At 48.8% G+C, this 24,544-nt stretch overlaps 1 protein-coding gene and 1 long non-coding RNA gene across 4 annotated transcripts in view; one reads left to right on the top strand and one right to left on the bottom strand.

Moving 5' to 3' along the window:
- Positions 1-1,571, top strand: part of CALB2 (calbindin 2) — a 28,792-nt gene extending 27,221 nt beyond the window's left edge. Inside the window, exon 11 of the mRNA XM_047836588.1 lies at positions 1,037-1,571. Within this exon, the coding sequence (XP_047692544.1) occupies positions 1,037-1,153 (117 nt within the window). The 3' untranslated portion in view covers positions 1,154-1,571. The remainder of the gene's footprint in view (positions 1-1,036) is intronic.
- Positions 1-20,710, bottom strand: part of LOC125153435 (uncharacterized) — a 37,944-nt gene extending 17,234 nt beyond the window's left edge. For 2 of the 3 annotated variants that reach the window (XR_007147485.1, XR_007147487.1), the window contains exons 1-4: positions 20,591-20,710; positions 19,841-19,980; positions 16,896-17,052; positions 1,571-1,676 (exon numbers count right to left, since the gene is read on the bottom strand). This is a non-coding gene — a long non-coding RNA (uncharacterized LOC125153435). The remainder of the gene's footprint in view (positions 1-1,570; positions 1,677-16,895; positions 17,053-19,840; positions 19,981-20,590) is intronic. The other variant, XR_007147486.1, reaches the window with a different exon arrangement.
- Positions 20,711-24,544: the final 3,834 nt, after the last annotated feature.

Here is a 24,544-nt window from a genome sequence, read left to right on the forward strand (position 1 = left end):
ATTAGATAGACCTTGGAACCCAGGAGACTGAGGATATTTATGGCTGTGGAGTTGGTCCAGCCCTTTAGCAAATACCTTAGTCTTTATACTCAGGTTTCTTATTAGTTGAATAGGGACAAAGACCATCAGCCTGAAAGGGGAGGTATTTAAAAAAAAAAAAAAAGAAAAGAAAGAAAATCTGCCAACATTTTCAAGATTAAAAAAAGGGGGGGGGGGAGGAGTAGGAGGGAGGGTGTGTCTAAGCCAGGGAGAGAGGAAAAGAAAAAGATAGTATAAGCCATGGATGACCTTGCTATATTTCAGACCTAATGGTTATTTGTGTTCAAATCAATTACTGTAAAGTAGGTATTCAACACAAGGCATATCAGGTATTAATGTTCTGTTTAATGTTGGCCTCTACTTTACCTGAGACAATGGACATATGTCCGTGGGTCACCTGTCTTAGTGGGCCCTGAAGGTCACAGAAGCCAGTGAACAAGAAATAGGAGGTGAGCTTTGCTGCTGGAGGAGGCAGGAGTTAGAATTCCTTGTTTAAATGGGTGAGGTTTAGGAAAGGATGGTCCATGGGGCCTGCAGACAAGACCAGGGCACTTTCCCAGCATTCTCTTCCTCACATGCAAGGACCCAGACGGAGGGACTGGAGGTCTAGTTAAGTAAAGGACCGGATTCAAATTATGCAGAGATAATGGCTGCCATCACAATAGCTACCGATTTGGGGGTGCATGCTCTATGTCAGGTGCTGTGCTATGTGTTCACGCCCATTCCCTCCGCTAACCATCCTAACACCTCAATGAGGCAGACACTGTGGTTCGTGTACCCATCTTACAGATGAGGCAGCTGAGCTGAGACTCAGAAAGGTTCAGTACTCTCCCCAAAGCAATGCAGCAAGTGAGAGTTGAACCAGAGCTTTCTGACTCCAAAGCCCATGCTTTGCTGAAGAGAAAGGCTGTGGCCCAAGTGTTTGCGAGTGAGTAGGTGAGACGTTCTGGTGGGGCCGTCCAGTGAGGGGCTCTTACTCATTCCTTCTGTCTCCTAGGAAATGAATATCCAACAGCTCACCAACTACAGAAAGAGCGTCATGTCCTTGGCTGAGGCGGGGAAGCTCTACCGCAAAGACCTGGAGATTGTCCTCTGCAGCGAGCCCCCCATGTAAAGGGGGGCCAGGGGCTGCTTCTCCACCGTCCCCAAACCCTGCCCCGGCTGCCCTGCCACTTCTACCCGGACCCAGAGATCGTGAGCGACCCTCCTCCGCCCCTGCAACCTGCACACACCAGCCCGCAGAGCAGAAAAGGAGAGACGGAGGGAGGGTTGCTGACGGGCCTTCCGGAGCCCCCTCCCCCCTCCCCCTGACCTGACCCGGCAAACTGCTCTGCCTGCAATAGGGCACCAACCGCATGGGAGGTGGGCGGGGCATGGGCGGAGCTTCCCTGCCCCTCTCCGCTGCGATGCATGAGCTCCTCCGCTGTACGATTTAGGCTTCTGTGTCCCACGGAGTGGACCCTTCCCTCCCGCTCTGCTCCCCTCCTTCCCATGCCACCACCCACCCAAACTCCCAAGTTCCATCCACCACCTTGCTAAAGGCATAGCTGTCTTCTCGAAGTCCCTGTTCGTGGAGGGTGCCGGCCCTTTGTCCTCTTGACTCAGCGTGCTCCTTTTCTCTGTGGGTTCCTTGTCTCCTTGTTTACCAAAGAAGAGTTTACAGACAATAAAGGGAAGCGTTCTGTGTGGAAGCTCACCCAGTTCTGGTCAAGTGGTTGACTTCTGTCTACAGTTAGCAGCGCTTACTGACCAAGAGGGAGCCAGTGCAGGGCAGAGCCTGGAGATGGATCCCACGGATTGGATCCACATTCCTTCCAGTAGGGGCACCAACTGGGTGTGGCAACAGTGGGACCAGGTAGCCCCCCACCCCCAGCAGGGGTACCTCCAACCAGGAGTTCTGGACCCCCCACATTGAACCACTCCTCCTCAAAGTGTAATTTACCCCACAACTCATCTGATGCCTCACATGGATCTACAGAGCTAAGATCCTAAAATAGAGAACTAATTTTTTGAAATGCTGTCATTCACTGTCTACAGGATGCATTTGGACATTACTTCATTTAATGCCGCAGCAATCCTATGGGATGGATCCCATTTTCAGAAGTAGAACCTGGAGCTGAGACATTAACTTGTTCAGGGTGATATAACTCCCCCGTTGTATACCAACGTGGCTAGGCACTTGGTCACCAACTTGACTGAGGCAGTATACCACCAAGGTGGGGGCAGGGAGGGCTATACGGGGATCATAAAGAAGCCTCATTTCTTTCACAGCCACACCCTCCCCTGAGGGAGCCCATCCTGTTCCCCACCTGCATGATACAGCCCAGGAGGTCACCTGACCTCCGTCTACCTACCCTCAGCTGACTGGGCCAGTTAGTGTCTCCTGGGACCCAAGGTGGACATCCAGGGCCATCAGAGTGTGTGGCACTGAAGCTAGGTGATGATACAGCTTTGGAGGCAAGAGGTGGCAATCCCAAACCAAGCCCGAACTAATGCTGGAGAGAGTAGAACCCAGCGACTAGGACAGGGAGTCGGCCAGAGAGCAGTGGAGAACACGTGCAGAGAAAAACACAGGAAAGAAGGAATAGAATACAAAACAGAAACAAAGAGAGTGCAGGGCAGGTGGGCCAGCTAGCAGCTCCCATGAGGCCCTGCTACACTTGTGGATTCCCATTTCCCTGCCCTCCCTAGGCATCAGACAAGGGCACTTCCTGCCCACCAGGTGCATCTCTGTAGGATGCAGTCTCACAGCTGCTCCACTTGCCTGTGCTTTCCCTCCGAGCATCCCAGGCAAGAGGGGGAGGAGCAGCTGTCATGGTTTGGGACCCGAGCTTGCAGCTCTTAGATGGGGTTTGCTGGAGTCCCCTCTCCCAGGCCCGCTTTCTGCTCAGCCGAAGGGGAAGCTCACGCTCTCCAGGAGACCTAACCAGGCTGGTTAGTTGATTCTGAACACAGATACCCGTTGATCAAGGACAGAGGGAAGGAGGAGAAGGAGGCCGAGGCCATGACAGTGGGTGCCATGGTGGGTGCCATTGTGAATGAGGTCCTGACTCTTCTGTATTGGGAGTCTGCACTGAGTGATCCCCAACAGGGAGTGTGGGGTGGCATCGCGATTTCCCTCCACAGCTTCTTTCTCTCCCATCAGCTCCAGACCCATGGCTGCCTGACTGGCAGATGCATCAGGAGCCAGCGTGCTCCCAACAGGACTCCTCCCTGGGAGGAAGAACCTAGCCCAGCCCCTCGCTGGCTGAGTGGAATTTCCCATTCCAGATAGGGGCTTCCCAGGCCTGCAAGAGGCTGATACATACATAGACTTCAACCTTGAAGGCATTTGTCTCCGGGGTGCATTCTGTCATCACACACAGTTCCCTTTGGAACAAACCCACGTAACCACATTTTGGAGGGAGCGCCTGCATTCCCGTTCTCCCAGGCGCACCCCAGGCCCGCATTTCCCTTGACCCGTGTTTCTCCAGCTGACTCCATCAACTCCCTGGCTCCTAATACAGGTCAGCAGAAATGTCTACTAAGAGAAGGAAAATGCCCAGGGGCACCAAGTCCACCCAGCAAGTCCGGAGGCAGAGGGCAGGACTCACAGCCTGAACTCAGTGAGCTGGAAGGGCCAACACCAGGTGGTTCCCAGAGCAGGCTGGTCAAACCCACAAGATGCCAGGTCACTGGGAAGAAGCTTTTAGGGTTTGGACACTGCAGTTCTCCTCTCCAGGAAAGTGCTAATAACATTTTCCTGACAGCTACTTTCCACCACACTTGCATGGGGAGACAACAAGAAGACAAAGATGTGGGAGATAGGTCTGGTGGCACTGAGAGGCTGTGGCTCTCTGACAGCTCAGGGAACATGTGATCCCACAGCCACCTTGACTGTATGGCCCACAAACCTGATTGGCAGCAGTAACGGAGTAACTGTCTCTTCACCTGGGAATCCCTCCCTGGCTTCCCAGTGTTTAGCTTGGGTGCCACTCACATGGGCACCTTGCATTTATTTGCTCCATTTTCTTCTTTCAATAACAAGTATTTACTAAGTACTTCCATGGGAGCTTATCCTCTCAGGTGAAACACAATAAACATAAAGGTATCAAAATGTAAAGTAGGGATAAGTACTCTCAAGAAAAACTTCAACAAGGGAAAGGGACAGAAAAGGCAGAAGTGCCATTTTAAGTTCTCTGAAAAGGTGGTATTCAAGCAGAGACTGAAGTAAGGAAGTGAAACTTGCTGCCATCTTAAGAGAGTCCAGACTGAGGAAACGGCAAATGCAAAGGCCCTGAGGTAGAAGAGTTCCTCGCACACTTAGAAAGAAGTTCCCTGAGGCCAGAGCAGAATGAAGGTCAGGGGTGAACAGATGAGGTGGGGAAATAGGCGAGACCAGGTCAGGTGCTGTGTCAGGAAACCATGATAAAAAGGACTTGATCTCATCATGGGAAGGGAAGCCATCGGGGGCTACATCAGAGAAGTTCCATAATTTATTTTAAAGGTCAGTCTGGCTCCTCTATGAACACTAAACTATAGGAGGCAAGAGGAAAAGCAGAGGCACCATTTAGGAGGATTCAGTAGTGCGGCTGAGAAATGCTGATGACTTGGACGGAAGTGGGCGTGGGTGTGGAATTAAGTATCAGATCCCAACCTGCCTCTGAGACTAAAACAAAGGGGCTTGCTGAGGGCTGGGTAAGTACTATGAGAGAGAAACAATCAAGAATGACCCTGAGGCCGCTGGCTTGAGTAACTGGATGCATTGCTGACAGATGCCAGGAACCCAGGTGGAAGAGGAACAGGTTGGGGGAAGGGTGCAGAGGAATTAGGATCTGTGACAGGCGGTGAGATACCAACAGAAAACAGACAGCACGTTCACAGTGCTGGGTGTTCAATAACTATCGTGAGATGGATGCTGGATGCTGGAGACACAGTAGTGAGGAGGACAGTCCCTGGCTGCCCTGGTGAGAGCTTAAAGATGCCTGGGCCTGTGAGGTGAGGAAGCTGCCAACTCAGCGTGGTAGGCAGTGGATCCGGGGAAGGCAACCAAAGAGGCCCTTAGCTTAGACTGGCGGTGGGGGGTGCAGGGAGGGTGGGAATTCCCAGGTGAGAATTCCTACCAGGGAAAAAAAACAAAAACAAAAAAGCATAAAGGATGGTACCAAAGCCCAAGGTAGCCAGGCTCATCTGGGGGAAGCACGGAGAGCTGAAGCACAGAGAGAGAAGTGAGAAATAAAGCTCAAGGGCCAGACAGGACCAGCTCCAGAGGGGCCCTGATGCCTCACTTCCCCAGGCTGCTCTGTGACTCCTCCCTTCCTCTTCTCCTTCTAGTCTCCATCAAATGTCACCTCCTCAGAGAGGCCTACTCTGATTAACCTGTACGCCACGGCACCCCAGCACTCCATAGCTCCTCCCTGGCAGTATCTTTTCCCCAGGGCACCAGGAGCACCTGACCTGGTATGTGTTCCGGCTGTTCCCCCGGCCAGAGCGGGAGCCCCTGAGGGCGGGCAAGCTCATCCTGCATGGGTCCTGCCCAGGCCTGCTCAACCCACACACCTAGGGGCACCATTCCTTCCAGCTTCCCCACCTAGGACCCCTCAACTCCCCAGAATTATGGCTCCCCCAAAGATGTCCGGATGTAGTCAATACATTATCTTACTTGGCACGGGGAATTGAGGTGGTAGAAGGAATTAGTGTTGCTAATCAGCTCACTTTAGGGACATTACCCCAGCAGGCCCGAAGTAATCACAAGGGTCCTTAGATGCGAAAGAGGGAGGCAGAAGTCAGAGTAATGCAATATGAGAAAGACTCAGCCAGCCATTGCTGGCTTTCAAGGTAGAAGCAGGAGGCATCCAGAAACCAGGAAAAGCAGGAAAACAGATTCTCCCTTGGAGGCTGCAGAAGTCCATGATACTTTGATTTTAGCCCATTTCAGACTTTTGACCTCCAGAGCCATAAGATAGCATGTGTAGTTTTAAGGCACCAAGTCCATGGTAACTGGTTGCAGCAGTGATTACACGGGCAAAGACACAGTCCACCTCCTCATTAGTATCTGTGTTCCCATCACATGATGAACTGTGGGCAAGAATGGATCTTCCTGGATAATCCTAGTTGCACACACACACCAGGCACAGTGCCTGGTGCCATAATATCTCTTCATGGCAGCTATGGGATCCTATCTACTGTGGGGGCTAGGGCTGAAGGGCCAGAAGCTTGCTCTGCCTCCAGCTGGGAGTTCTGTGGCTGCCCCAGGATTCACAGGGACTCAATTGGTTCTGAATTTGGGAAGGTGCACCTGGTGCACTGCCTCCTCCTTCAGAGATGTGAATCCTCCAAATGTGGCCGACCCCTCAAGGGAACAGATCTGTCTGCCCTGGCGGAGGAGCTGACCCAACAGACACATGGATCCCCTGGCAGAGGCAGGGAAGACGCTAAGGAGTGCACATGAGTGGCCAATATACACACACACAGAAGACTGATATCCAACCTGAAGATTTAGAGGGCATTTATGAGAGCAGCAATCCAGTTAAAAGGCACCTGGATGGAAGCTCATGCCAGGAGATCAAACTTCCAATAAATGTTTATAATAGCCATAAAAAAATAAGTAAAAGAGGGACATCGCCGGCCCTCAGGGAAATGCAAATGAAAACCATTACACACCAGTGAAAACCGAGTACCATTTTTAAATGCCTTATTTCTGTTTACAAAAGCAGAGTCTACTAAATTGTGGGGGTTACAGGGAGCCGAGGAAGAGAAAAGGCTTCCTCAGAGAACAAGAAAATAGAGCAATAAAATAGTACCAATCATTTAAATAACCACAATAAGATTTATATACACAATGGAATACTACGTGGCAATGAGAAAGAATGAAATCTGGGGCGCCTGGGTGGCGCAGTCGGTTAAGCGTCCGACTTCAGCCAGGTCACGATCTCGCGGTCCGTGAGTTCGAGCCCCGCGTCAGGCTCTGGGCTGATGGCTCAGAGCCTGGAGCCTGTTTCCGATTCTGTGTCTCCCTCTCTCTCTGCCCCTCCCCCGTTCACGCTCTGTCTCTCTCTGTCCCAAAAATAAAATAAAACGTTGAAAAAAAAATTAAAAAAAAAAAAAAAAAAAAGAAAGAATGAAATCTGGCCCTTTGTAGCAATGTGGATGGAACTGGAGAGTGTGATGCTAAGTGAAATAAGTCATACAGAAAAAGACAGATACCGTATGGTTTCACTCTTATGTGGATCCTGAGAAACTTAACGGAAGACCATGAGGGAGGGGAAGGAAAAAAAAAGAGAGATTAGAGAGGGAGGGAGCCAAAACATAAGAGACTCTTAAAAAGTGAGAACAAACTGAGGGTTGATGGGAGGTGGGAGGGAGGGGAGGGTGGGTGACAGGTATTGAGGAGGGCACCTGTTGGGATGAGCACTGGGTGTTGTATGAAAACCATTAGACAATAAATTTCATATTAAGGAAGGAAGGAAGGAAGGAAGGAAGGAAGAAAGGAAGGAAGAAAAAAGAAAAGGAAAAAAAAATAAATAACCACAATAAAATTCCCTCATCATTCCGTGCAGTCCTATGTAATTCACTCTTGCTCCCCTGGACCTTGGATTAGCAGTCTGCTTTCACGAAGCTGTCTTAGAGCTTCTGGAATGGAAAGAGTCCTGGAATTCCTGACTTAGTCCACTGGGACAGTCTTGAGAGTTGCTCAAGTGACATCAGCTCAGAAGCCTGCACCCAAGGGTCTATTCTTTAAAGGCTAGAAGGTTTGGAGTACCTGGTACAGTCATTTATCATGAGGCTGTAGACTGCCCTTTGTCACTGAAAACACAAACTGCAGCCTGCCCCTTAGAGCAGAACCTTCAGGGAAGCATCAAACGACAACATCTGTGAGGTGGCAAAGACGGCTCAGCTGTGCCTACTTTCTTACTCTCACCAATATCATCAGAATGGAGGAGAGTAGACATCTCTATCTGGGTACAGCACAGAAATCGTTCCTGAGACTTTAGATGGGTGCTTCCCCTGAGGGAAAAAAACATATGGGCAGTGAGGGCACTGACAAATCTCCAGGGACTTCCCACAAAACACAAACACGCACATTTTCTAAAATACTTACATTAACATCGCATCCATGTAAGCTTCACTTCAGGAAGGCGGAACGGGTCTTCTGATCTGACAACCCCTCTTGTGCGAATCTTACAACAGTAACACATCACACAAACCTCATTATTTCCAGCAGCTCTCTTTTAATAAGGAGCAAAAACAAATCTTTTGTGATTCTCCGGGATTCCTCTGGGGCATCTCAAACATCACTGTAGGTTGGAAAGATATCCTGAAAGTACCCTTTCATTCCCGCCACCCCCGTATATTTATTAAATTATTTGGTGAGGCAAAATCTAAAGAGTTGTCAGAAGAGATTTGGACACTTGATTAACCTATATCACAGGTGCCCAAGAAAAAAACCTTTGGTTACACATGTAATTAAGTGGTAACATTTAAAAGTAAACAGATCCAAGAGAATTAGAAGACATGTGTCCACACAAAAACTTGCACACAGTGTTCACAGCAGCGTTATTCATAATAGTCAAAGAGTGGAAGCAAGTCTAATGACCATCAACTGATGGATAAACAAAATACGGTTATATCCATACAATGGGATATTAATTGCCCACAAAATGCAATGAAGTACTGATATGTGCTACAATATGGATGAACCTTGAAAACATTAAGTAAAAGAGGCCAGACAAAAAAGGCCACATATTGTGTGACTCCATGTATATTATATGTTCATGACAGGCAAATCCATTGAGACCAGAGGTAGATTAATGGTGGCCTAGGTGGGGGGGGGGGGGGGGCAGGGGTGAAAGGTAAGGGGGAGTGACTGCTTCTATCAGGAATTGGGGATTCTTTAGGGCCTTAACAATTAGGAATTAGGAATTCTACCTGGAATTAGGCAGAATTAGATGGTGGGGATGGTTGCACAGCTTAATAATAAAAACCACTAACCAATACTCTTTTCAAAGGTGAATAATATCTTAGTTTTCTTTAAAAAAAAAAAAAAGCCTGTGCAAGATATGGATTTTAAAATAAATAAGCAAAATAAACAGGAAAGTATACATATGGCATGTTCATAAGTGATGAGTTTTGTTCTTTGTGTTTTAAAATCACCTATTCTAGGACATGACAAATTCAACATAAGGCACCAGAAAGTATCCTGGTAAGACACAGAATCTCTGCTATCTAGAATAACCCTCCATATTGCAGGCAATTATCAGTAAATCAAGGAGGCAAGCCCATCAAACCTGAGCAAACTTTGCTAAAATACAATATATTTCATAGTTTCTTTTCCGATGCAGGTATTTTTAAAATAATATAAATGAAATTCACTTTCCAAACTTTATCCTCCATAGTGCCCTTTTTCACATTCTGGAACAAACTGACACTTTACTACAGGATAGGAGTCTGCAGGATCAAAACTATTTTCATAATAATGTTAAAATATTATTTATGTTAATTTGCAATGTGTTCACCATTGCTACTGCAAATGAATCGATAAATATTTAATACAAACTACTGTCTCAATGTCTAATGTGGCAAGAATTGATAGTTTTAACCCACATAAACAAAAACTCTTTGGGTAATCCCAATAGGTTTTAAGCATGGAGAGGGAAAGATCGCATCTTAGAACATAGGGTTGAATGAAAAACAAAAAAAAAGAATAAGAAATGGTATAACAATACCATCTATGTGAATTAAAAGAGCTTATACACAAGATAGCAATGATGTTTTGTTAGAGCATTCAAAAAAAGAAAAGACCAAAGACACCCATTGAGCATTCCAGAAGGACAGCATCCTGGGAGAGGGAGGAATGACCATGGGAAATTTCATCCAAAGGAATTAAAACACCAAGAGAAGGACCTTGCACAGACCACAGATAATGATCTGCCAAGAACTGAGGAGTGCTCCCACACCCCCCACCCAAAGGAAAACACCTGTGGGCTCTCCCACCCAGCTGCAGCTGCCCAGGACAGAGTGGACACCACAGAGAGACAGACCCTCTCACAGGTTCCCGGCACCATCTCCCTTCCTGGAGATGCCTCACCTGGAGGATTTTCTCCAGCAAATCCAGGCATGGTAAAGGAACAAAGGAGCATGGGTGGCCTAGGATAGGGAAGGCCAGTGGAGGTTGGTAGATCACTCAGGAGCAATGCAACCATCTTTATTATGTTCAGACCACCCACACTGACCAAATGGTTTGTTCAGTTGCAGGGATGAGGGTGGGAGGGCTGGGGGCGGGAGGGAAGGTGCAGGAAGCATATGTCATCCTGTTCAGTGGGCATTTTTGACATGCATAAGCTAGAGTGCCATGGTGCCCATTTGGGGAGGTGGTGGGGGTAGGAAAAAGGAACCCAGCAGAGACACAAAGAATCCTGACTGGAGGGCCAAAGGCTGAGAGAACAAAGTTCTTCGGGAGGCACAGAATGATCCCCAAGTTCAGGGCCACAGACATGTATGTACCAAAGAGGGCATGCTCCATCATGTGAAACCAACAACAGAAATATCAGTGATCAACACCAAGTGAGGAGCTGGTTTCTGCCTAACCGGCGTGCTGACCGGGAGGAAACTCGCCCCTTGCCAAAGAAGCACATCCCACTGTCATGCAGCTTGGTTATGAAGTCTGCCGTTGTTCCCACAACTATTCTTTGGAGCATTCGGTACGGGTGGTGAGTCTGCACCCACACTGGGGTCATTGAGTGAAGAACCAAAGCAGACCCATCCATGCCCTCCTGGGGCTCCCAGTCTGATGAGATGGCAAATAAACACTTGGCTGTTCTTGCCTCCTTGAGTCCCATACAAAATGCCTCATCTCATCCTATTCATCCCACTGATTTTAAGATGGCTCCTTTCCTCCATCTGCACTCGCTCTCCTCAACCTCAGCCTCTTCCCAACGCTAAATGAAAACACACGGCCTCCTCCTTCCAAAAATTATGAAGAATTTCGAGACAATGACAGCAGAGCATTAAACAAAGCAGAGGCTGCAAGTCCCTGAAGCCAGCCCACCCACTCCCATGGGACAAAGAGAGAGAAACGAACTGGCAACCACTAGGGCAGGGCAGGGCAGGGCAGGGCAGGACAGGCCGACAGCACCCAGTTCTGGTCAGTGGGGCAGTGGCTCGTCAGCTTGTCTTGCCATGAGGAGGGGATTGGCTCTCACCACCAATGGCTCCAATAGGACCCAGAATCTCACCAATTCCCCTTAAAAGGGATAGCTAAAATTTGTTAGAGCAGAAATTGCAAACAGAACTTAAAGGTTAAAGAAAAAGCAAGGTTTCTGAATGGTAGTTTTAAAACCCAAAGTAAAATTCTGAAGAGTTCTTCCCAATGACAAAACTAGGCTCTAAATCACAAAAGCCCAAGCAGCCTACCCTGGCTGTGGCAGCTGGGGACAGGGCCACGTGTCTCCTGGGGGTGGGGGGTTACTGTCAGCTCACAGAAAGGAAAAGCTGATGGGGTGCCAGCTGCCTCCTGGAGTCACAGCCTAGAGGTGAGAGTCTTTGTCTCTCTCCAAAGGTGGCCTCTGTGACTCCTGGGAAGGGGGCTGCGGCTCACGACTCCCTTTCCAGGGTGACTTTTCTTGGCCTCTGGTTTCGGGAAAATCACTGAAGTCAGTCACACTCTTCAGAAAACAGGATATTTCATCGAAGACTAAGCAGCTGAAACCATAGCTGGCTTAAAGGGTAAGGAGATGAAGAGTCACAGGCAAGAGAAATTTGCCCAAAAAGGTGAGGAGGCTACAAAAGTTCTGGAGAGTTAACACCTGCCAGCACCCCTCTGCCAAGGAGACTGGACAGAGTCTGTGCATTCACACCCCCAATTCCTCGTGCCATTTACCAAGGCTCCCAGCAATACCCCCAGAATCCAATGCGCCACAAGTCAGAAAGCAGCTGAAGCCCAGGATGAGAAAATACAAAGTCAGATGATAATGTCAGATCACAATCATCCCAGGACAAAATACTGCCCACAATGGCTGGAGAGGGGCAACCCTTTCTGTTCTAAAAGGAGAGGGGGGCATCACTATGCCATAGCAGGAAGAACTGGAAAGATGTATGGCCCGAAAGCTACCACAAAAATTGAGAAGAACATCACATAAGCCTTCAGAAGGCCACCAGCAACAAGTCAGGGCTCCGCAACACAAAGTCAGGAAGAAAGAGAGTGGTTTGAAAGAAATACAGCCTTCCAATCCCAAGTGAGATCATGTGTCCAGTGGGAAAGAATTAGAAGAAAACATTAAGCAATGAAGGAGGCAGATGCTCCCTGAATTCAGTCAGTGCTCTCCTGGAACATGAAGGCAACACCATACAGGCCCTAACGAAGGCCATGGGCAACAAGCCACATTCATGCACAGACAGCTGATCAGGAAGGACAAAGAGCAGAAGCTGCTTGAGGAGGTGAAAATGGAACCAGCAGAAAATCCAAGACCTGGAGAAAAAAGTTTTAAAACAGGAAAGGTCCTCTAAAATCTACGTTTGGGTTGATGGGGGGTGGGAGGGAGGGGAGGGTGAGTGATGCGTATTGAGAAGGGCACCTTTTGGGATGAGCACTGGGTGTTGTATGGAAACCAATTTGACAATAAACTTCATATATTGAAAAAAAATAAAAGATAAATAAATAAACAAACAAACAAACAAATAAATAAATAAATAAATAAATAAAATTTACGTTTGTATTGTAAACAGGAGAGCCATGAACTCTCATTCACAGCACAGGATGTTAAAAGAGCTCTTGCCACAGAGAAGAGGGGACCTGCCAATTTGAGGTACATTTTAGGACAAACACACCAAGAAAGAGAAAGAGACTTCAACAAACAGTGTCCCTCAAAACAGCTCCAAGAAGTAAGCAGTCACCAGAAACTTCCTGGAAGGCGCCCTCAATGACCAGAGAGTTCCTCTGGCCCAGCCCCCAAAACAGGTGAGACCTGGCTCCCAGCACCAATAATAAGCCGACCCGTGGGGTCTTTCTCTTCTTCCCAAAGGAGCCCAGCCTGGACTTGGAAGCCACAACACCAATTCCTAGGGGTCATGTGGGCCCTCAATTTCATGGCATGCCTCCTAGCAGGCACAACTGTGGTCCCACCAATGAAGACAAAAAATCCTTCCCCTCTAAAGAGCTGGATGTCACAGGCCACCTGTCGTTTCCACAATTTCCATGATTTCTAAGACTAAGATGCCCAGCCCACTGGGGAGACCACCATCCCACCCAGAAGGACCTCCTGTCCTTCTACCTTTGGTTCTTCTTAGACAGTAGCTACTGAGAAAACACAATCCACACTTTCCCCAAGTAAGAACTTCCTTTTGCCCAAAAGGGTACATGCAGACAACAATCTGAGGTTTAGGGTTTTAAAAATCTGTGTGACCACTATAAAGACCACTGCTCAACCTGTTTCTTCCCAGCACCAACAATGAGCCAAACCATAAGATCCTCCTTGTCCCTCCCGGAGGCGGCTTAGCCTAGACTAGGGTCAAGGCCTGCTGAGCACACCCCTACACCTTGTCCTGGGCTCATCTGGGGCCTCAGCTCCTGACTCCCTATCTGTGCTGCGCCCAAACCCTTCACTTCCGCAGGGAAGCACAGGAAAACCACTGTGTCTGTCAGTGTCCTAAAGGAACCAGCTCAGGGGCCATGAAGAGGGTCAATCCTGGGCTGACCCAGTCAGCACCGCCCCCTCCCACCAAGCCTCCTGGCTCTTCCAAATAAGAATGACGAGATTGTGGCCCCGCTGTGTGGATACTGGACACCCTCCAGCACCAGCTCTACTGTCCACACAGCAAATGGAAGGACTCCACAATGTTAAGACAATTTGCACCACAATCTTTGGTGCAGTTCGCCCGGCTTGAAGAGACTCCTTCTCAGAGGGGCCACCTGCAGCTAACGTCAGACCTGATATCCCAGCCCCATGGTTGCCATGCCCATCTGGGAAATGGAATCTCCCACAGCTATGAGGACCTGCAGCATCAACTGGGTCTACACAATGCAGCATCCTAGTGCGTGATTGAGAAATCCCAGGATAAGAGCCACATTGGCCCTGCAGAGGGCTGGCTCAATGTTTTTAAAGCATCTAGCATCATTGCTGTGGTTCACAACACTTACCCAACCCTAGACATCTCTGTGTGTCACCTTTGTCATGGCACCACCATGGTGGTGTCACCAGGTGCTAGCTGGAATCCTTATCGTTGAGCTCACAGGACCATCTGTGCAGACGATGGTCCAGGTCCACACAAATGCCAAGGGGACTCAAATGCCCACACTCAGTGCTGTAGACATGCACCTCCAAGAGCCAGATTCTGTGTGGATTCTTAAACTTGGGTTAAGTGACAAGATCCCCAAACCCTACCGGGGAGAGGAGAGACTCAGGCAAAAAGCAGCCCCTGGTCCCCTTTGTCAGAGTCAATCCATCACCCAAGCTTGCTGCAACCACAGCATTTCCAAACCTTGCTTCTGCTGTCTACTACCAGGCATCACAGTACCAACGATAAGATACCATTGTGCTGGCAAACCCACAATGGAAGAACTGCCCAAAAGCAAGCTCCATGAGCATTCAGAAAAAAAAAAAAAAAAAAAAAGCTGCCAAAGTCTGGAGGAACATTCTTCACTCCTGGGCAGTGACACAAGAATTCCGGGGGAGATGTTAGAGCAGACATACGAGGAGTTAAGCAAGAGAAGGAGAGCTGAACCTTACTCATCTATGGAGGAGGATTTATCCTTTAAAAGTCGGGAAGTCAAGGGGCACCTGGGTGGCGCAGTCGGTTAAGCGTCGACTTCAGCCAGGTCACGATCTCGCGGTCCATGAGTTCGAGCCCCGCGTCGGGCTCTGGGCTGATGGCTCAGAGCCTGGAACCTGTTTCTGATTCTGTGTCTCCCTCTCTCTCTGCCCCTCCCCCGTTCATGCTCTGTCTCTCTCTGTCCCAAAAATAAATAAACGTTGAAAAAAAAAATTTTAAAAGTCGGGAAGTCAAAACCCTCATCATAGACCGGATGCCTCCCGCCACAAGGGTACCCAGTGTAGGGTATTCTTAGACCACCTGCTAAACATTGCGGACGTCAAATGCTTCCAATTCTTCTACCATATCTGTTTCCTGCTGGGCCTTCTCCTTAAAACCCTTCTCTGGCCTTTCCCCTGAATGAGGAATTACCAATTTGAGGTTTGTGGTTTAAAAAAAGAAAAAAATGTATTCACCACAAAAGATTACCTCAAGACCTTGTTCTCCACAGAATGAACTATTTAACTTTCATTATAGCCCAGGTTTCAATAGTAAATGACTGAGTGATTTATGTTGTATTTTAATGCTCTAAAAACCCTTTAAGTGAAAAGAAATACAATAAAAACCAAGTTCCAATCGATCCAGCTGCCCAGCCAGGTTAAGGAACCAGTCATTTATATCAAACGGGGCCAGGGTTTAGAAAGCCTGTGGTCCATCAACTTTGAAAAACCCTCTGTCAGGATGTCACTGGACCCCCCCAGACAGTGCATAGAAGTAGGCAGATACACTGAGATTCAGAAAATAACCTTGGTATATGAACTTCAGCACAGCCAGCCACTCACTGCCACTAACTGCGGGTTCATGGCATAGAAAGCTTTGCAAGGCAGAAATTCTCCCCCGGAGGCAGTCTGTCTCCCTCTCACCTCCCTGAGGACATTTATCAACATCTGGAGACATTTTTGGTTGTCACAACCAGCCTCTCCTGGGGAAGAGCTACAGATGCTGCTGGTCATTGTACAACACGCAGGACAGCCCCCAGCCCCCACGACAAAGAGTTATCCGGACCCAAATGTCAATAGTGCTGACCCTGAGAAACTCTGGTCAGGAATGAAGATACTTGAACCCTCCGAGGCGTCCAATCTTGAGTCATGACCCTTTGGGCATCTTAGCACGTAGACCCTGTGCTTGAGGGGGAAAGCTACTTATGCACGCAGACACAGACACAAGGTTTTGCAGCTTGGGAGGGGGTGGTTCACCAGTCCCTGACGCCATTTAACATCCCCCTGCCCCAGTATCAGGCACCCAAAGATATTGAGGTCAGGTACTCTTCTTAGGGAGTATTCCTATTTTTAAAAATCCTTCTAGGGGCGCCTGGGTGGCGCAGTCGGTTAAGCGTCCGACTTCAGCCAGGTCACGATCTCGTGGTCCGCGAGTTCGAGCCCCGCGAGTTCGAGCCCCGCGAGTTCGAGCCCCGCGTCGGGCTCTGGGCTGATGGCTCAGAGCCTGGAGCCTGTTTCCGATTCTGTGTCTCCCTCTCTCTCTGCCCCTCGCCCGTTCATGCTCTGTCTCTCTCTGTCCCAAAAATAAATAAACGTTTGAAAAAAAAAATTTAAAAAAAAAAAAAAAAAAATCCTTCTAAGTAAAAGAAACCCTGCTCTAAAGAACCTCTAGCACGTATCGTTCCATTTAAACCTAACAGCCGTCTAATCAGATAGGATCACCATGTGACAGAGAAGGACACCGAGGTACAGAGAGGTGACACAGCCAGTAAGTGGCAGAACTGCAGGCATGGCCCAGGCTCAGGCTGCCAGCGCATACCGGGCACTCCGACACCAGTCTGGCTTTCCGCGGGGTTCACACTCCTCAGCCTCCCTCCACTCGCTGGGAGACGGTTGGCCAGCTGCCCTATCACACTGGCCTCAGCCGGGACAGCGGCTCCAGAGGACGGCATGGACGTGGACACCTGGCATAGAGCAGAGGCAGTGCCCTCCCCGTGGCCACCGAGTTTGCGGGGAGAGGGACCCTGCTCCGACTCTCCCAAGTTGAAGGTCTGGGCGGGTGTTGCCCTGGGATCAGGCAGGACAGGAAGCCACGGTCTGGGTCAGATCCTTCTCATCTCCAACCGTGCTCACCTGTGAACGTGGCCTTCCACACCAGCAGCCGATCGGTGGAGTCAGCAAGTCAGCTCTGAGACACATCACCTGTGCATCTGCGGCCACCAAAGCTGCCCACCCAGACTTCTACCAGGCCCGGCTCTGTGCTCCTCAGAGGCCCACAGCCAGCCAATATCTGGAAAATAATGAGTGATGGCGAGTCCTCAAAGTTTCCTTATTTTTCCTTCATTAAACCTCTCCTTGTTCCCCGAAAATGCCTCTGCTTTTGTTTCACAGCAAGAGGTTGCTCGGGGAGCTGCTGTTCAGGGACCTCCCCCAGCTAAGACTGTGCCCCAGGACTCATCCTCCATCCTCACTTCCGGGCGGCCACTCTTCAGTCTCCCCCCAGCTTCCTGTTGAAAACCACCCAGCGTAGCACCTTCGCATCCCTGGAGGCCTGTGACAAGCAGGAAACTGCATCCAAGCAAACTGTCTTCACAGGCACATTTTTCTCAGTTTGCAAATACACATCCTCAAATCTAAAACTTCTGTTTCAGAAGACAACAGTCAGCCCGATTTAACGGACATTACCCATTTGCTGAGTGTGTACAATACAGCCCACATCTGCACCCTGTTTGGCTCATCTCTTACGAGGCCCCAGCTCCTTCCCTTGACTGGCTATCTCATCACCCCCCAGTCGTGCACAGGCGGCTTCTGGGAAGGGGATGGGAAATGCCCAGTTCAGGACCAATCCCCACAGCAGGAGACGGTGGCTCTTCCGGATTCTGGTCCCCTAAGGGCACTGTCTGAGGCCACAAAGCATGGATGGCCCACACAGCAGCACTACAGCCCGGCATGATTTGGGGGATGCTCTGCATCCTGGAACAGGCTGGAAGCTATGGACCCAGCCATTTGGTGGAGAGGAAATAGGCCCAGAGAGGTGAAGTGAATGTGTCAAGACCACACAGATACTCAGTGTGTCAAAGCACATCCTTGGCTCCAGGGCCTTAGTGTATTTGTGAGCTGGTGGCATCAACAGAACCTTCTTACTTTTCATTCCTAGAGAACAGGCTGTGTAGACGAGGGTCTCCTTCCAGCACATTCAGCCCAGCTAAGAGGAGCCAGGCCAAGTGCGCTAGTGTTAACTTGTGGGCATCCTGCCACTGGGATCAGCATTTCTGCTCCAGACGGAGAGGACTAGGGCACCAGAAGTGGGGACCTAGGTGGGGCCAGAGCGCCCCCTGCTGTCTAATTGCTAAGCGACCCAAGCCTCACGTCTGCCTCCCTGATTTCTTGTGCTCCCTGGCCAGGAAAGCTGAGGGCTGGGTTCAGGGTACACTCCCTCCTGGGGAGTTTCTCATTTCATTCTAGACAACCCGGGGGAGGCCCCAGGCTCCCTGGTAGCAGAGTCATGCCCACCATGCTTTTCTGTTTCTCCCTTGCTGCACCTCTGAATGTGTCCAGTCAGCATCACATATTGAGGGCTTTCTGCGGCCCAGCCACGGGTCTGGTACTTTAAGAACCAGAAATGACAAGCCACTGTTCCAGAAACCCCACCACCACCCCTGTGGAGTCTCTGCAATGAGGCAGATAACCAAGGAAAACAGTGAAGCAAAGATCTGACAGAGGTTGAGAGCCAAGGGATGGAGAACCGACCAAGTACCAAGGAAACGGGTCAGAGGGGCTCTAATGGCGGATGTGGTGAGTCTAAAGAGGAAACAAAAGCAGACAGACATGGAGAGAGGGGAAAGGCATTTCTGGGGGCAGGAACAGACACAGCCAACGCTCCTCCTCACTTGTCCCTTGTCCCAACTGCTTCCCCTTCCTCCCGCTCTTCCTCCTAACTCACCATGGGTCATGGAGACTGTCCACCTCAAGAATCCCCCCACCTTTCGGCCTCTCTGGCCAGGTCTGTGTCTGCCAGGATTCCTATGACCCTCCCAGCTCTTTTACCTTGGCCCTGCTGATGAACATGTGGTTTCCTGAACCCTACACAAAAGCCTGTCTGCAATCTGGACCCTGGAGAATTCGATACATGGGACAAATTTCTTACGCAGGGGATTCAGTAAAGTCTAAATCATCCTTTGCCCCTAAGAAAGGGAAATCGTCCCAGGGAAGCAGGAAAGGTGCAAAGGAGTCATGCTGAGGGAAGTTTCTCTACAAGTTAGGTGGAAGGAGCAAGTTCACTCTGCACCCCGTGCAAGACAAGAGGAAGTGGGCAGGAAGGGATAGGATCCCCATGGAGAGACGGAGTTAAGAAGCAAAGACTTGGAGCAGGAAGGCCCAGGAGAGGTCTGTGGGACATTGCAAGGAGGAGAATTTCCCAGGAGGCAGCTGTAGGGTTGGAAGCAGGAAAGGGACATAGTAAAAAGTGTGCTTATAAAGATTTCTAGGACAAACAGTGCCCAGTCTCTCTGCAGCGGCTCTGATCAACCTGTACTCCAGGAGCGACTGGGTGACTCAGTTGGTTAAGTGTCCAGCTCTTGATTTCCACTTACAGCATAATCTCATGGTTTGTGGGATCGAGCCCCAAGTCAGGCTCTGCACAGACAGCATGGAGCCTGCTTGGGATTCTCTCTCTTTCTCTCTCTGCCTCTCTCTCTCTCTCTCTCTCTCTCTTTATCTCTCTCTCTCTCTCTCTCTTTATCTCTCTCTCTCTCTCTCTCTTTATGTCTCAAGCTAAATAAATAAACCTAAAACAATTTTTTTTCAACCTGCCCTCCAGCTGGGAAGGGTGGGGAAAGCTTGAGATCACCAGCATTCAGCAGAGCCTTGGCCCTTGAAGGCATCCTGCAAATGACCATCTCCATGGGATGCCACTCTTTAACGCAAGGGCCATTTAATACTCAAGGTCCAGATCAGAACAGGAAATAGAAGTCCTACTTTTGTGACCTTAAGCTTGTTACAGCACAGAATGGGAACAATAATAAAATCTCCCTCATAAGGTTACAGGGAGAATTGTCTGTGATAATACACAGTCCTACCTGGCATCTAGCGGCTGCTTGAAATCACGACGACGCCGTTCTACTTCTTAAAACCTGCTCTTCCCAGGGCTTCGGGGACTTTACACCGGTTTGGTAGCCTCTGCAGCCGCTTGACTTGCTCCCTCAATCTCCTGTTTTCCCTAATGAAATGGTAGCCTTTGTGAGTACTGTACACATGTGAAAGCACTCTACATATGCAAGGCATTTAATCCTACAATGGTGCTTTGAAAACAGGTTCTATTCCTTCCCGATTTAAAGACTAAAGTCAAGGAAACTCCAGGACAGAGCTCCCACGTGCACACAACAGGGGTCCGAATGGACTGGGGTTACTGGATCAAACGCCCCTCCCCTGAGCACGATTTCACATGGCCCCACAGTGAGACTGCCTGGGACTCTGCCTGGGCTCCTTCAGGACCCTTGAGCCACACTTTCTTCCTCCATAGCCCCTCCTCTGGCTGCTGTGGGAACCCATCTCACTCTGCTTTGAGCCTCCATCTTCTCCTTTGATCAACAGACCCACATTTCCAAAGGCGAGTGAAATATATGCACATGGATATCTGTCTTCCCCTAAAACCCAACCAGCTCCAAGCTCCTGACCCTGTCCTCCAGCCTCAGCCTCAGGCACCTCCAAGAAAGCACTAGGTTCCTTCTATCCAGAAGTCTAGTTCTCGTCCAGTAGGGGTCCTGGAGAGCAGCAACCTGTCCTCAGAGGCCACTCACAGACCCTAGCAGAGCAAATGTCGGACTCACCCATCTCAAACCAGTCAGCCCTCCCAGCTCCTCTCTTGTGGCTCACAGCGCCACCTTTCCTCCCATCCTCTGAGACCGAAGCTGTCCCCTGGACCCATCCCTCTCCAGCAGCCTTCTCACTCCCCCAACAGTCCTTTAGCCTGGAAACTGTCTCCCAACTGCCTCTCGGATTGTTCCCTTCCCCAACATTCCAACTGACCAACCGGTCATCCGCTCATCCGCACCCCCCAACCCCCTTGAGTCTTGACCACAGTCTGGCTTCTGTCAGAATCAATTCCCAGTTGTGCGTCTTACCCAGTGAATCATAAACTCCTTGGGAACAGGAACTGGCTCTACTTATTTTCCATCCCCACGAAACTGATTGCCCTGGCATACAAAACCATTAATCTATTTTAAGTAAATAAATTTGGGGATTTACTTAAATCAGAAAATGTCTGATTCAGAGGGAGCATTTGATTAAAAAATAGTCTCGGGGCACCTGGGTGGTTCAGTCAGTTAAGCATCCAACCTCGGCTCAGGTCATGATCTCACAGCTCATGAGTTCAAGCCCCACGTCGGGCTCTGTGCTGACAGCTCAGAGCCTGGAGCCTGCTTCAGATTCTGTGTCTCCCTCTTTCTCTGCCGCTCCACAGCACGTGAGCACAAGCGCTCTCTCTCAAAAATATACATTAAAAAAATTTTTCTTAAATTAGCCTGCAAGTTCTATATACTTCCTGACACAGAAACATGAAATTGCCCATACCCACAACCCAGGTCACCATGCCCCTTGTCATGCAGACATTACACCTACCCTGTCTTTATTGATTCATTTGTTTATTCTGTTTGAGCACTGACTGGTCACTCAAATATTTCTTGAGCAGAATGAATAAAAGAGATGTTAAAGTTCACCTGATCCAGGGGAATACTAGAAACACCCAGGGAGTTTGTTAAAAATACAACCCCTAGCCCCATTTCTAAGATTTACCAAATCAGAATCTCTGGAGGAAGACCCAAGGGCTTTCACTTTTATTCATTTGTTTTTAATTTTTCACTTTTTCTCTTAATTTTTAGACTTAGAAAATAGTTTGAAAATAAAAAGTTCCCACATACCCTTCAATGTTAACATTTACGTCACTGCTAACGCAATGATCGAGACAAGGAAATTAACATAGATATGTTTAACTAATCTACAGACTTCATTCAGATTTACCACCTGCTCACTAATATCTTTTTACGTGTTCCAGGCGCCAATCCAAGTTACCATCCGGCACTCGGGGGTTTTAATTTACATATCTCTCCTTATGATCGTGCGTGCTTATATATGTTTTCATATGTTTGAGGACCATTTTAATTTGTGCATTGTGTGTGAATTGTCTCTTTGAGTCTTTTCTCATTTTTCTTTCAGATCATTCATCCTCTGTCACTCAATTTTCAAGAGTTCTCTACGTATTAGGGATTTTAGCTGTAAGTCTTTGTAGCAAAGCCCTTAGTTTTACATGTTGTGATTATTTTCTCCCAATTTGTTAGTTGTCTTTTGACTTTGTATATGGTGTGTTCTGCTGTGTCCAACTTACCAATGATTCATTTAATTGCCTCTGGATTCAGAGTCATGGTTTAAAATCCTTTCCTTACACTGAGGTCAAGTGGAATTTACCCAGGCTTTTTGTTCTTCCCACTAGTACTTACTATGGTTTCCTTTTTTACATTTAAATTAATGATCCACTTGAGTGTATTTTTCCATAGGATGTGTGCTACGAATTTAGTTTTATCTTTTGAAATGACTCCCCAGTTTCCCAGCACCATTTATTGAAGAGTCTATCATTGCCTCTGAGATTGGGGAGGCCACCTTTGTCATACATGACGTTTCCATTTGCGTTCAGGTTTGTTTCAGTTCTATTCTCTTCTATTGGTCTATCCACTCATGTGCCACAGCCCCACTGCTTTAATTACAGAGGCTTTATGGTTTGTTTCAATGTCCAGTGAACGAGACATTAAAAGACCTTCTTTCTTTTCAATGTTTCAGTGTTTCCCTGGACATTCTAGCAGGTTTATTTTTCATATGAATTTCACTATCAACAAACCATTTGTCCCTAGAAACAGCTCCAAGAAGTAAACAGGCACCAGAAACTTCCTAAAAGACACCCTCAGTAGTCAGAGAGTTCCTCTGGCCCAACCATCAAAACAGGTGAGATCTGGCTCCCAGCACCAATAATAAGCCAGCCTGTGGGGTCTTATTCTTGCCAGAGGAGCTCAACCTGGATTGGAGGCCCCAAAACCAGTTCCTAGGAGTCATTTGGGGCCTCAAGTGCATGGTATGCCTCCTACCAGACACAGCTGGGGTCCCACCAAGCCATGCAAGAAATCCTTCTCCTCTAAAGAGCTGGATGTCACAGACTACAGTCATCTCCATGATTTCATGATCACAACAAAACAAAGATGCCCACTCCACCAAGAAGCCCACAGCCCCACCCAAGAGGACCTCCTGTGCCCCCCACCCCCATGCTTCCACATACAGTTCCATTAGACCCACCGAGAAGACACAGTCTGTGCTTCCCCCGAGTAAGAACTTCCTTTTGCCCAAGAGGGTACATGCAGACAACAATCTGAGGTTTGGGTTTTAAGAAACAGTCGACCACTATAAAGATCACTGCCTACACCGTTTCCTTGTATAGAATGACCTTCTTAATTCAGCTCCTCCCAGCCCTAGAAGTAACTTCGAAATTTATAATGAATTTAACGCTATAAAGAAGTACTTTCTGTAGATGGACAGCAAGCATTCCACAGTTATTCTGATGTGCAGCCGGGTTTGAGAACCAGGGAAATATAACTGACGGGATCAGGATGTGGTGACTCTGGGGACTGCTGCCACTCTCTCGCAGGAGCCCTTGAGAGCAGCTGGACACTTCACGCCAGCAGTGAGGAGGGGAGCTCAGCAATGCCAGAAAAGGTCCTCCAGCTCACAGTGGTCAAACGATCAGTGATGAGTAACAGTCACCACAGCTGCCTCTCTATGCTAGAACAATATCTTCCTTCAATCTTCCGGCAGCCCAGCAAAGTAGATTTGGGTATGATCACCATTTTATGGGAACAGAGAGGTTAAGACAACCAATCATGGCCGACCTGGAGATGAGCAGAGCCACCTGACTCTGGCAGCTGTGCACGACTGTTTCCAAGACCTGGTCTTCTAAGGGCAGTACAAGAAATAGAATGGCCCTAGCCCTGGGGATTTATGGGATGCTAGTATCCCAGAATAAGCTGGAAGGGGACTGAACCTGTTGCTTCACAGAGGAGAAACAGCCCCAGAAAGTGAAGACAGTTTCTTCAGATCACAAAGCCAGTCAATGTCAAAGCAGAAACCGGAGTCCAGGTCTCATAGGCAAGGTGCTTGGCATCTGTTATAAAGCAGTTAGGTGTTAGAGGCAATGCAAGGCTGCCCCCTGGAGGAAGGGCCAGAAACCTGCAGGCACCCCTTCCCAAGACCCTGGGCTGCTTCACTTTGCATGCTGGTAGATTTGGAGACACTGCCCCTCTGGGGATGGGGTCTCCTTTCTTTACTAGTGCCCCCATGCAGAATCCCCAGGACCCTGTCAATGAAGTCCTATCAGGGGCCCAGTACACACAAAGCAGTTTTTCCTCTCACTGCACCCCTGAAATCACGGACTCAAGAAACACCTTGAGGGAATGGATTTCATGTGAGAGGCACTGCGGTGGGTACAGTGGGGACAGAATCTGAGAAAATAAACCTGTCAGTCTCCTCAGAGGTTATGACTTGTTGGGTGTCCCAAACACAACCTGTGATGAGCAGAGAGCTGGAGTGAAACAGAGGGGAAGATCAAATACCAACTCGTGGGCTCTTGGCAGGCATCCTGTCTGAGCTAAGAGTGAAGAGGCCGAGATTTCAGCAATGAAGAAGTCAGTAAGAAGGTCCTGGGGAAAGAGAGAAGGCAGGGCCTCCCCTCACATTCCCTGGTGCCT

Source organism: Prionailurus viverrinus, chromosome E2, assembly GCF_022837055.1.
Source record: "Prionailurus viverrinus isolate Anna chromosome E2, UM_Priviv_1.0, whole genome shotgun sequence".
NCBI classification, from domain to species: Eukaryota; Metazoa; Chordata; class Mammalia; order Carnivora; family Felidae; genus Prionailurus; species Prionailurus viverrinus.